This window comes from Mus pahari, chromosome 1, assembly GCF_900095145.1.
Source record: "Mus pahari chromosome 1, PAHARI_EIJ_v1.1, whole genome shotgun sequence".
NCBI lineage: Eukaryota > Metazoa > Chordata > Mammalia > Rodentia > Muridae > Mus > Mus pahari.
In genome coordinates this window covers 106,790,684-106,802,394 of record NC_034590.1, presented here as the reverse complement: position 1 = coordinate 106,802,394, position 11,711 = coordinate 106,790,684, and the positions used below count along the sequence as shown (strand labels likewise).

Here is an 11,711-nt window from a genome sequence, read left to right as displayed (position 1 = left end):
GAGTGCTGGGATTAAAGGCGTGTGCCACCATGCCGGCTCACAACTCTTTTAATATATGGGCTGTCATCCGCTGTTCCACCAGCTTCCCTCAGGTGTCAGAGGCCTCAGTGCCAAACCGACCAATGAGGGTGAGGCAGACCCAGGGACCAATAAGTTCCACAGGGCTCTGGTCTGGCCAGGAGTGCCCAGAGTGAAGAGAGGTGGTTTGGGTGGTCTGTGGGCCAGGCAGCTGGGGTACTAGGTCTCTCATCAGCTACCAGGGAGGCAACAGCCAAGTGGGTCCAAGATCCAGCAATGAAGGCTTTGGGAGAGAGAACTTTTCCCAAGTGTTACTTGGGTGGGATGTAGGGGGGTAGGTGTTCGCATTGGCTGAGTTTGAGATGTCATTGATACTCTATTTGCATGGGGGAAGTCTCCAGGTGTGACTTTCCAGTGACTGCCCATGGTCCTCTTAGAGGGGTGTTGTGGTTACTTGTTCCAGAGCAGGTACAGAGACAGATGGGAGCAGCTTCACTCCTGCCAGTCTCAGATGGCTGAGATTCATGGGGTGTGAGCTCACTCAACCTTGCCAGTTCTTACATCTGTCTGGTAGTATAACCTACTTGCCCTATAGAGGGCAGTCCCATGTAGACGCCCCCATGAGCCCAGGTTATTGATTCTGCGGGTTTTCTTGTGGTGTCCTTTATGCCTCTGGCTCCACAATCCTTCCTTCCTCTCTTCCACAGGATTCCCTGGCTCTGCCTAAAGTTTGGCTGAGGGTCTTTGCCCCGTTTCCATCAGTTGCTGGGTGAAGCCTCTCTGATGGCAGTTGGGCTACACGTCAATCTATGAGTACAGCAGAATATCATTAGGAATCATTTCATTGACTTTTTTTTGTAAGTTTTTTTATTTTTTTGCCAGTTGTATTTGGTTCTATCCTAGGTCTCTGGGCTGTCTAGCCTCTGGGTCCTGACCTCCAGGCAATGTCAAGGGTGGGATCCCTCTTATGGCATGGGCCTCGAGCTGGACCAGTCATTAGTTGACCATTCCCACAATTTCTATGCCATCTTTACCCTAGTGCATCTTGTAGGCAGGAGAAATTATAGGTTAAAGGTTTTGTGGCTGGGTTGGTGTGTGGTCCTGGGTTTCAACAAGAATATGTTTGTTTGTTTTTTTTCATAAATAGGGCTTAGTTTCAAATGATGTTTAGTATCTCTGGAGATAATTGTGTCATTGTTTTTCCTCACGAGGACTAACATATGAATGGTGTTCATGGATCTCCTAGTATTGAGCCTGTCTTTCATTTCTAGAAGTCCTTTCTGGTCTTAGCATGTGCCTTCCTCAATGTGATGGTAGAGGCCCTGTCCTCAGATTTTACTTTTTCCTTGGTATTTGTGGTGGTTAGTATTGATTGTCAACTTGACAGAGTCTGGAATCAGACAAACCTCTAGGTACACCTGTAAGGGATTATTTAGATTAGGTTAGCTTCTGGGCATGCCTGTGGTAAATCTAATAGTCAATCCTATGAACCCATGGTGAAATGTCTCCTCCAACTCTCTGATAGGACTATTGGCAGTTCATGGTGGCTGTTGAGGTAGAGGGAGAAGTGTCACGTTTGTCGGTGGTGTGACCACTGACAAGTAGTCTTCGCCCCAGTAGTAACTTCCTACTCATGCTCATGCAAACAGCACTAACTAAACCCAATCAAAATGTGCATAAGTCACACCCTCAAAGACTTGGACGTTGGAAGGGGACTTCTTTCCAAAGAACAATAATATCAGCAGAAGAAGTGGTGTGGGGTGAGAGATGGTGCTGCACACAGCAAAGCTGCAGGGGCTAAGCCATCTAAGCCCTATGACATCGTACAGGGAACCACAGCATTTGGAGTTTACACTGCTGGGCTTCCATCCTACTCTCATCCAGGAGGTCTTCACTGTGTCCACAGTCCTCCCTCTTGGAATGGTAACTTATATTCTGTGTCACTGTATGCTGGAAGTATATAATTTGCTTTTTAATTTTACAGGGAATTATGGTTAAGAGATTGTTTTGAGTCTCAGAAGAGACACTGGACTTTTAAAACAGTGTTGATCTGAAAGACTGTGGGGACTTTTGAAGTTGCATTAAATGCATTTTGCATTCTCATGTGGCCACAAGCCCATGGTGGCCATGAATTGGAATGTGGTGGTTCAAATGAGAAATGTTCCCCATAGGCTTATAAGTTTGAATACCTGGTCCCCAGCTGGTAGAACTCTCTGGGAAGGATTGGAAGGTGTGGCCTTGGAGGAGGTGTGGTCCTGGCTCAGGCTTTGAGAGTTTAAAGACACCATTCCAAGTTTCATGCTTGTGGTAAAGACTATGAAAGCCGGGTATGGTAACACACACCTTTTTTTTTTTTTTTTTTTCTTTTTTCTTAGTTTCTTTATTTACACTTAAAATGTTTTCCCCTTTCCAGGTCTCTCCTTCGGAACCCCCTTAAACTATCCCTCCTCCTCCTGCCTCTGTGAGACTGCTCCCCCACCCACCCACTCCCATCTTCCCACCCTGGCATCCCCTATTCTGGGGCATGGAACCCCCTCAGGCCCAAGGGCTGCCCCTCCCACTGATGTCCAACAAGGCCATCCTCGGCCACATGGGGCCAAAGCCATGGGTCCCTCCATGTATACTCTTTGGTTGGTGGTCCAGTCCCCAAGAGCTCCGGGGTGGGTGGGGGTGGGGGTGGGGTCTGGCCATTTGACACAGTGGTAGCATACACCTTTAATCCCAGCACTGTAAGTTTGAGACTAGATCCTGCTTTGAAAAAAACAAACCAAAAAAACAAAAAGGAATTTGCTCTATCAGCTTCCTGCTCCCACTGCCATCCCTTTGCTGCACCATCATGACCTCTAAACCTCTGGAACTGTAAGCCCAAACAAATGCTTTCTTCTCTGAGTTGCCTTAGCCATGGTGTTTTATCATAGCAAAAATAGAAATATAAAAAATATACTATTTTATTATTTTATCATAGCAAAAATAATATATATTGATGGTAATGACTAAAACTCACTCTATATTTGAAACTTTCAATGAATAAATAAAATTTAAAAGCTACTGGGAATTATTAAATAAATAATACCATAGATAATAAACACAGTTGGGGAAACTCATTCTTGGCAGGGACAGTGGTTTACAACTGACTATAGGCGCTGCAGAGCAGCGGACCATAGTAGGGTGTTTTCTGTCTTGGGAAGTGTTCAGGAATAGGCCTTTCTGGGTGGCTACAAGGGGGGCATGCTGGCCCTGGGCTGAGGGTAGGTTGGTGAGTGTTTACAGGGTCCTCCTGACTGTCGCCCAGAGCGTGATGACTCTAGGGATGTGTCTTGGGGTGTTAGGATGTGATACTTTCTTCTGAAGTGTTGAAGGGCCAACTACCTTTTAACCTTCTTTACTTCATGTGGATGCAAAAACCAAATGTTACCTTTCCCCAAAATTACCTGGTTACTGGCTACATGTGCTGACTCTGAGATCAATAAAAGTAATTTGTTCTTCCCTGCCTGTAAGAGGATTATTCACAAGTGAGCCATGTGTACTGTGTTAAGAACGAATGCAGCTTGATGCTAAGCAAGATGTGTTGAAGCATATAAGTAGTTTCTTGAACAGAATTTATAGGTTTGGTACATTTTCAATAAACCAGTCACAATAGTTTATTACCAGAATTTCAGCCAAAATTGTTTAAAATGACTATTTTAAATCTATCAAGGCAAGTAACTACAGACAGCGTTTGAACTAACAAGGTTAAGCGTAAGTGATGGCTGCTAGCCCTGAAAGGCACCCCATACATGGTCTATAAAGTTTCTCACCTTCACAGGGCTCTGGTTTTGTAGCTGAAGTTTTCCGAAAGTAAATTCAGTCAGTGCACTGTGTAGCCTGAGGTTATCTGAAGTGAAACCTTGTTTTTCAGAAACGGGCGTGCAGGAGGTCGGAACCAGGTGGACATGAGTGCAGCGGCCACATGCTAACCACCTGTGCCCTGCTGTCCTGGAGCACAGAGGACCAGGAGCCCAGGTCAGGAGGCCTGCCTGCATCATACCCAGAGTGTAGCCAGGAGAGGCTGAGCTCAATGGTATGTCCCTCTTGCCAGCAAACCTGCTGTGAGCCCATAGAATTTATTTAATAAAACTGTGACTCTCCCTGGACTGATGCACATATGCCTGTGATTCATTTCATAGGTTCTGCAGAATGGCGGAAGGAGTTCAGCCCAGCCTTGTCTGAGGTGTATCGCGGGGGAATCTGTAAGTGTGACCTCACTGACCTAAGTGATAAGAGTTATTAAACATCAGATCTGTAAAGCAGTCAATAAAATCTGCAGCTACATACATCAGGAATAAGAGATGTAAATGAAACTAAAGGTTGGTTTGAGCTAGACTTAGTATTCTGTTGAGGTTAAAAGAAAGTTCCGGCTTCATATTCAGAAGTAGAAATTATAAATACATTTAAAATTCCTACTAAAAAGCAACGTTTGTGTAGTATACATGTGTGAAGGTACTGATGACCAGAAAGCAACCTTGAGGAAAAGTTGACTCTGCTAGGCTACAGTACAGACCTTAAAGGTCGTCTTGGAGAAGAGACGTGACCTTATTTAAATTACCTCAATGGCAATCAGCACTGGGTTTTCCCTCTTCTGCTTAAACTTTTCGAGTGTGTTTCCATAAACTTTGCATAAGCTGTAGATTTCAGAAGGAAGCATAGCGTTCACACCATCAGTTCAAAGTAAAGGGAGGTCAAAGACCGCCAGTCAGTTCTCAGCCTCTGCTGTAGGGCGGAATATCATAAAGTATATATTAGCATAATAATGCCTTTGTTATTAATATTGAACTCACTCTAAGAACAAGTTAATATGTTTTTGATAACCTCTGTAATTCTTGGGTTTTTTATTTTAAATTTGAAATCTCAATATTGCAATAAAATAGAACTGTATTTAAATTCCATATAGAAACCAGGAGAGTGAGCTTGTGTCTGAGTCTGAGTGTCAGAGATTGCCCCCTAAAGATCTGCGGAGAAGTGAATTGCTGTTTCTGATGAGCAAAAGATTGAGTCCGTAACTTACAAGCGTCTTCAGCTCACTGGCTGCTGGGTTTCACAGTGACGGGCGCTGATTTTTGCACGAGACAGACCCGGCACCCTGGTAGCTGCCATTCACGGGAATCTGAGTAGCTGAAGACATCAGAGCGATGCAGAAGCAAACTTGAGCACTGCGCTTTCTCCATGGAGGTGTGCTTTGCTACTCTGTTGTCTGTCGGCAGAGCATGGTGTCGCATGCATGCTGTATTTTTGATTGAGATGCAGTAATTTGAATTTAGTATATTTAGGTTGGTTCCCATGGCTGCCAAAGATTCCCTAGGATGCAGACAGGTCATACTTTTCTTGAGCATTGTCCCCCCCTTCTGTGGTTAAATCACCTCTCTGGTTGCGAGTGGCTGGTTCTGTTTCTTGCCCCCAACCTCATATCCATGGGATATAGCTTTCAACTCCTCCTGTCTGTCAGAGGCACATTTGGAATTCGTGTGAATTCCTAACACTCATAGAGCTTGTGTTCTGGAATGAATGGCTTAAAGGAGAAAAAAAATGAGCTCCAGCACCTGATTGGATCATTTTGGCTAATATTCTGTTTGAACAACAGTACCTGTTTGCCTAGGGTTTTCTGTCCCTTTCTAATTCCCCAAGCTCGCCTCCTTTAGTTTCATAGGAAATGAATCTATGAGCAGAAAACCTACATTGATATGTAAATATCATTTTTTTTTTGGTTAATGCTCAATATTCTTTTCATCTAAATTTCAGAAACTGACTTTAAAAAATCAGTTTCCTTTTATTTGTAGTTACTCTCAATAAAATTTGACTCAGGCTCAGGCGGTTTAATATTTACACCCACTGTTTCTAAAAGTCTTATGTAAATAAAGACTGAAATGTGAATTTGGAAAGTCACACCTCCTGCTATTTGAACAGACTGCTCTGCCTATATCTTCTTTCTCTCATAATACTGCTAGTTGCTCTCCTAAGCTTTTAAAATAATAAGACACTTACTATTCTTATATTCTAAAACATCAAAAGGTTCAGTGTTAAATAAAAAGCAAATAGTATTTTTAGAGATGCAGGATCCCAGGGAGCAGTACTTAGGAGCAAATCACACTGGTGGGCAGCAACTGCAAACTTCAGAGGACTTTATTAAATTCAGGCTCATTCATAGCCACTTGCCCGCATGCACAGGACTGCTTCCCTGACTGAGGATGGCTCTCCTGTCTCTGCTGGGGACAGAGGCAATGTCAGTTTAGCTCAGAGGAATCTCTAACAGCAGTCTCACGTGTACCTCTCAGGCTTGTTTGGTGGCTTTGCCCTAAAGCCAATGTGTGACCTGAGCCTCTTTATGTGTTTCTGTAGTGTGCAAATCCTACTGATTCTTCCTGCTCTGAATCCTACGCAGAGCAGAGCTGTCTCTGGAGGACCTGAGCTCCTTGCTCTTGAGCTGCCTTATATCTGATTATTTGCATGTGTAGATATTTATGTGTGTTGTGTGCTTTCGTGAGCATGGACATAAATATGTATTTGAACATATGTGGAAGCTCAAACTTGACATCGAGTGCTTTCCATGGTCACTTTCCGATTATTGAGGCCACGCCTCCCGCTAGTCCAGCTGGCCGGTTTGCCCCAGGGATCCCCCGTCTCTGCCTCTCGTATACTAGGATCACCAGTGGACTTCCAGGACTGCTTGTCTTTTTCATGGATTCCTGGTATTAAAATTGAAATCCTCAAGCATGCACGCATGCAAATGTTTTTTTCTGTCAAGCTTTTATTCCTCTGTCATGGTTTTTGATTTTCAGAGGCAGGGTTACTTGATATACCCTTGGCTATCCTGGAACTAAGTCTGTAGACTAGGCTGGCCTCAAACTCACAGAGATCCACCTGCCTCTGCCTCCCGAGCGCTGGAATCAAAGGTGTGTGTTGCCATTGCCCAGCCTCTGTAGGGTTTTAATCACTGAGTTGTTTCTCATGAAGGCATGGACCATTTCTCAATATATCTTCAGTCACACTCTCTATATTTGCACTTAATCTTTCCATCGATCCAAGTCATTCATACAGTGACTTCTGTTCCAGTAGCTGCTGACGTGAGCTCTTTTGTTTGCTTGCTTATTTGATTGACAAAGTCTCCTTGCATAGGCTGGCCTTGTCCATATCATGTGGCCTGGACTGACCTAGATTAGTTGTAATCCTCCTGCCTCAGCCTCTGAGTGCTAAGATTACAGACACGAGCAATTGCTGACACTTTTCTCTGTAATTGTCCCTGTTCAGCTTGTGTTATATGTCATCACTCAGGCCATCTCCCCTCAGCCCCATATCACCTGCTCCTGAGGATTTGAATGCGTATGGGAACAGTGTGGTTCTGGGACAGTTAAGAGCCTGTCCCCAAGCCGGGCGTGGTGGCGCACGCCTTTAATCCTAGCACTCAGGAGGCAGAGGCAGGCGGATTTCTGAGTTCGAGGCCAGCCTGGTCTACAAAGTGAGTTCCAGGATAGCCAGGGCTAGAGAAACCCTGTCTCGAAAAACCAAAAAAAAAAAAAAAAAAAAAAAAAAAAAAGAGTCTGTCCCCACAGTTGTCAGGCCGCTGCTTTTCCTGCTTTGCACTGCCTTGTTTGCACTTCCAGACACAGTGGATGAGGACTGTTACCAGCAGATAACCTTTCTTTCCACAAATGACCGGGTGCTGACTTCTCTGGAGTCAGCTCGGCTATGGGAACACTGCCACTTCTTGTCAGTTCAGACCAATTAAGTGAGGTGTGACGCTGCTGCAGGGGGCTACAAAATAGGCAGAAGAGGATCTGTGAGGGGATGGAGCTTATAATGTAGACATGAAGAAGGGTGGGGGGATTATAAGCAAGACCCATGAAATGTGGGGAACAGAGGAAGCCCTTGCACGAGTCCTCAGAGAGTTAGAAGGAAGTGAAGTTCTGAGTGAATGAGTATTACTGACAGGGGCACAGGCATGTCACGGATCCTAGAACCTTAGACCCATGGAGAAAATGGCAACATCTCCCAGGGAGTGAGGCTCAGAGGGCAGAGGGCAAAGCCTTCCCTTTTGGTCCATGTGTGGATGTTGATAGTGAGTGCAGAAAATATCCACCATAGCTCTCTCCCCAGCCAGATAGTTAGGGTCTGAACACTGCTCCTACCAAGATCAGCTAAACCTGCCTCCTCGATCCAGCTGTATACTATAAAGAAATCCTGTTTATCCTTAGGTACTAATCCAACATCTTTATCCAGTTGTATGCAATAACCCCACCTCCATGGTCAACTCTATATAATAAACATGCTGTACTTTTGGGGTGCTGTTTCTCCATCAGACAGCGCAGACCACCCATCCCTAGTTTCCTGTCTATCATTCTCTATTCTCTCTGTTCCAGTCAAGTCTAAGTCCCTGGCGCTGTGACTGGACATGGCAGTGGGGATGAAGAGTTAGGGTCATAGTTCTATCCAAGAAAGTAGGGGAGTTACAGTGGACATCTGCGACGGGTGGGGTTTTGTACAGGAGATTTTGTACTCATGAAGAGTGGGACTTCTGAGACATCTGTTAAGGAAGAGTCACAAAGGGGAAGTTATAAAGGAATGATATGTGAGGAGGTCTATAAGGGAGAGGCATTATAAGTGGGGGTTATAAAGGAGATCCATGAAGAGTCAGAGAGTTGTAAGGGAGAAAAGTATGGGAAGAAAGCCCTCATTCCAAGTTGATTTTGGACATTGTCTTCTTATTCATTAGTATCACCAAACTTCTCTCCTCCTTCCCTCCCTCCCTTCCCCTCCTCTCCCATTTAAGTGCAAATAATAAACCTCTAAACGACTGTTCATGAGTTACATAGAAATGCATTGTCTGATAGTGTTATGTGTGTATGTTTGTACATGCTCATATATGGGATATGTACATGTAATATGAGCATGATATAAATGTGTGCAAATGGTGTATTTGGTATGTATGTTATGTGTTTATATGTAGAATGCATGTACATTATATTTATGTAGGTTTGTGTGTGAAGATGCTCATGAACGTGTGGTGTGTGTGGAATGCATGGATCTGGTTATATATGTGTGTATGTGTGTAATGCATGGGTATATGTGGTATATATGTATGTGTGTAGTATGTGGGTCTGTGGAATATATGGGTGGGTGTGGTATATGTGTGTAATGCATTGATATAGTATGTACAAGTCTTTAATACATGAATGTGTGTTTATGTATATGTGCACTTGTGTGTGTGTGTGCGCATGTGTGTGCATATGTGTGTGTATCTGTGTAGAGTTAGAGTGCAGGGAAGAAGTTGTTTAGTATAATCCTGCAGTTTGACTTGGATTCCCTAAAGGGACAGCAAGAGCCAGTGTTTGACATTTCTGTTTTGACTAGAGCCTTTTTTGTACTTCTTTAGAATTTCTTCTTTTTTTTTTATTAGATATTTTCTTTATTTACATTTCATAGAATTTTTTTCTTACATTTGTGTTATGTGTATGAATGTTTTGCTTGCGGGTGTCTGTATACCACATGCATGCAGTGCCTACAAGGGTCATGAGAGGGTACCAGAGCCCCAAAGCCGAAGTTACAGACAGTGTGAACCACTTTGGGGGTGCTTGGAATCCACCTGAGTCCCCTGGAAGAGCAGTCAGTGCTTTTCACCATGTAGGCATCTCTCTAACCCCCTCTGTACCCCTTTTTCCTGCACGTGAGTGACCCCTAAGACATTTGGGTTCATCTTCCTCATGTCTCTGCAGGCTGCTGGGAGTTGCTTCCCACCTCTGTTATCTCTGAGTTTATGCGGAGCAGGGCTGTCCACATGCCAGTTATTCCTGCTCTTTTCTGTGCCACCAAGAAATGGCGCCACACTTGGTGTGTCAGTCTGAAGGTCAGGCTGGACGACAGGACAGGTGAGGTGCTGGTTCTCACGGTGGGAAGTCTGGGGTGCGACAGCGCAGCTTGTGTTTCAGGCACAGCTTAGTCTATCAGCCCTTCATACTCAAAGCCCCAGAATGGAAATTGTGGGTGGATCAGTGAGTTCACAAGTTTTACCTCACCCTTTACAGCTAAGTTCAGCAATTGGCCAGTGTGCCTCTGGTCTGGAGAGGGAGGATCAAGTTCTACATTTGACTAGCTACAGCTGCCGGCAGCACGCAGCACAAGCCACAACCCACACTGGAGGTGCTTCAGCCTGCCTCACTCCCTCCAGGAGGAGTGGCAATGGTGTCCTGGATTAGTCCCAATGCACAGAGAGTCTTGTTAAGATCCCATCTGGTTCCTTTTATCCTGTGAGTGGGTAAGCTGGCTAAGGGAGGAGTGTGGCTCAGGCTAAGCTGGGACCGACCAATGGCAGTTCTTAAATGCCATTCTGACAGCACCTAGCCATTCATGTTTCCTCTGGAATACAGTGACCAGATAAGAACTAAAATTATAGCTATGTTATTTAGGTCATTTTAAGGTGCTGAGGGCTCTAGGGTCTTTGGGTCACTAAAATAAAAACTAAAAACACTACAGTTTTGAATTTCCGCAGATTTTTAGACTGAGCTGGTAAAGGTATGTCCCTTGACTGCTACATAGATCGGTTAAAGAGAAGTGATGGATTTTCTTTGACGGACTTCTGACTAACACCTTGGAGTGATACCTTTGCCACGTCCAGGGGTCTGTAGCTTGTGGGCAAGCAGCTGCTGTCTTAGGCTTCTGACCGGAGGAGGGCTCAGCTTCCTTTCCACTGGAATACAGTTACCAACATTGTTTCTAGAAGGGAACATACACAGACCACTAACAGTGGCAGAAAACAAGAAAGTTGTCAAAAACCTACCATTCTTGGTAGTTTTGTTGTTGTTTTTGGCTTATAACGCCCAATATAAAAAGAACATTATATTGGTTTAACATTAGAAAAATGAACACAAGCAATCATTGTGTTTCACTGTTAGATCCAGGCCCTGCTCATAATAGTTCATAAGCTGTGGCTCACACCCTTACTCTCCGATCCTTAGTGCTCAGAGGCTGAGCCAGGAGGATTTTGGTAAGCTGGAGACCATAGCTACATGGAACTTCTAGGCTATCCAGGGCTGAATAGCAGGATTCTGGAGAGAGAGGGAAAGGGAGAGAGAGGGAGAGAGGGAGGGAGGGAGAGGGGAGAAGGAAAGGGAGGAAAAAGGAAAAGAAAAGAAAAACAAACTGGTGCCTTAATTAAGCTGGCCATGAGCAGAGTTTATCTTGCTAAAAGTTGAACATGACACTTCCTGGAAGTGTTTCCATTGTCTAGGAGGGAGACCAGGGCACTTGTTCAGGCTCCGTGTTCTAGAGTTTACAACTGGCACAGTAAGACAAGAGCAAAGACGCAATGAGTAGAAGTAGTGACAAGAACAACCAGAAACATTTAAGTTTTTGTTTCTAGATTATATAGCCGTCTACATAAACTATCCAGGAAAGCCTGCAGTCCCCTACTAAGCCAGAAGGCAGAGCAAACAGACATGCAAAACCACTAATAATAGTCCAGAAAAGCCCCACCAGTGGCTTTCTACTCAGCCAGGAGCTTATTGTCAACTGTCCTTTGTGGATTTCAGCATTTCAGCAGGCCCACCGCAGGGGCTTTCTATGTTTGCTTGTCTAAGAATGTCTTAATTTCTTTTTTTTTCTAAAGATTTATTTATTTATTATATAAGTACACTGTAGCTGTCTTCAGACACTCCAGAAGAGGGTGT

General features: G+C 44.4%; 1 protein-coding gene across 2 annotated transcripts in view; it reads left to right on the top strand.

Annotated features, from left to right (window-relative positions):
* C1H10orf143 (chromosome 1 C10orf143 homolog) overlaps positions 1-11,711 on the top strand; it is a 38,944-nt gene that overhangs the window by 22,432 nt on the left and 4,801 nt on the right. Inside the window, exons 2-4 of one of the 2 annotated variants that reach the window (XM_029545960.1) lie at positions 3,917-4,078; positions 4,185-4,247; positions 9,762-9,914. In XM_029545960.1, coding sequence (XP_029401820.1) covers positions 3,917-4,078; positions 4,185-4,247; positions 9,762-9,890 — 354 coding nt within the window. In that variant the 3' untranslated portion in view covers positions 9,891-9,914. The remainder of the gene's footprint in view (positions 1-3,916; positions 4,079-4,184; positions 4,248-9,761; positions 9,915-11,711) is intronic. The other variant, XM_029545963.1, reaches the window with a different exon arrangement.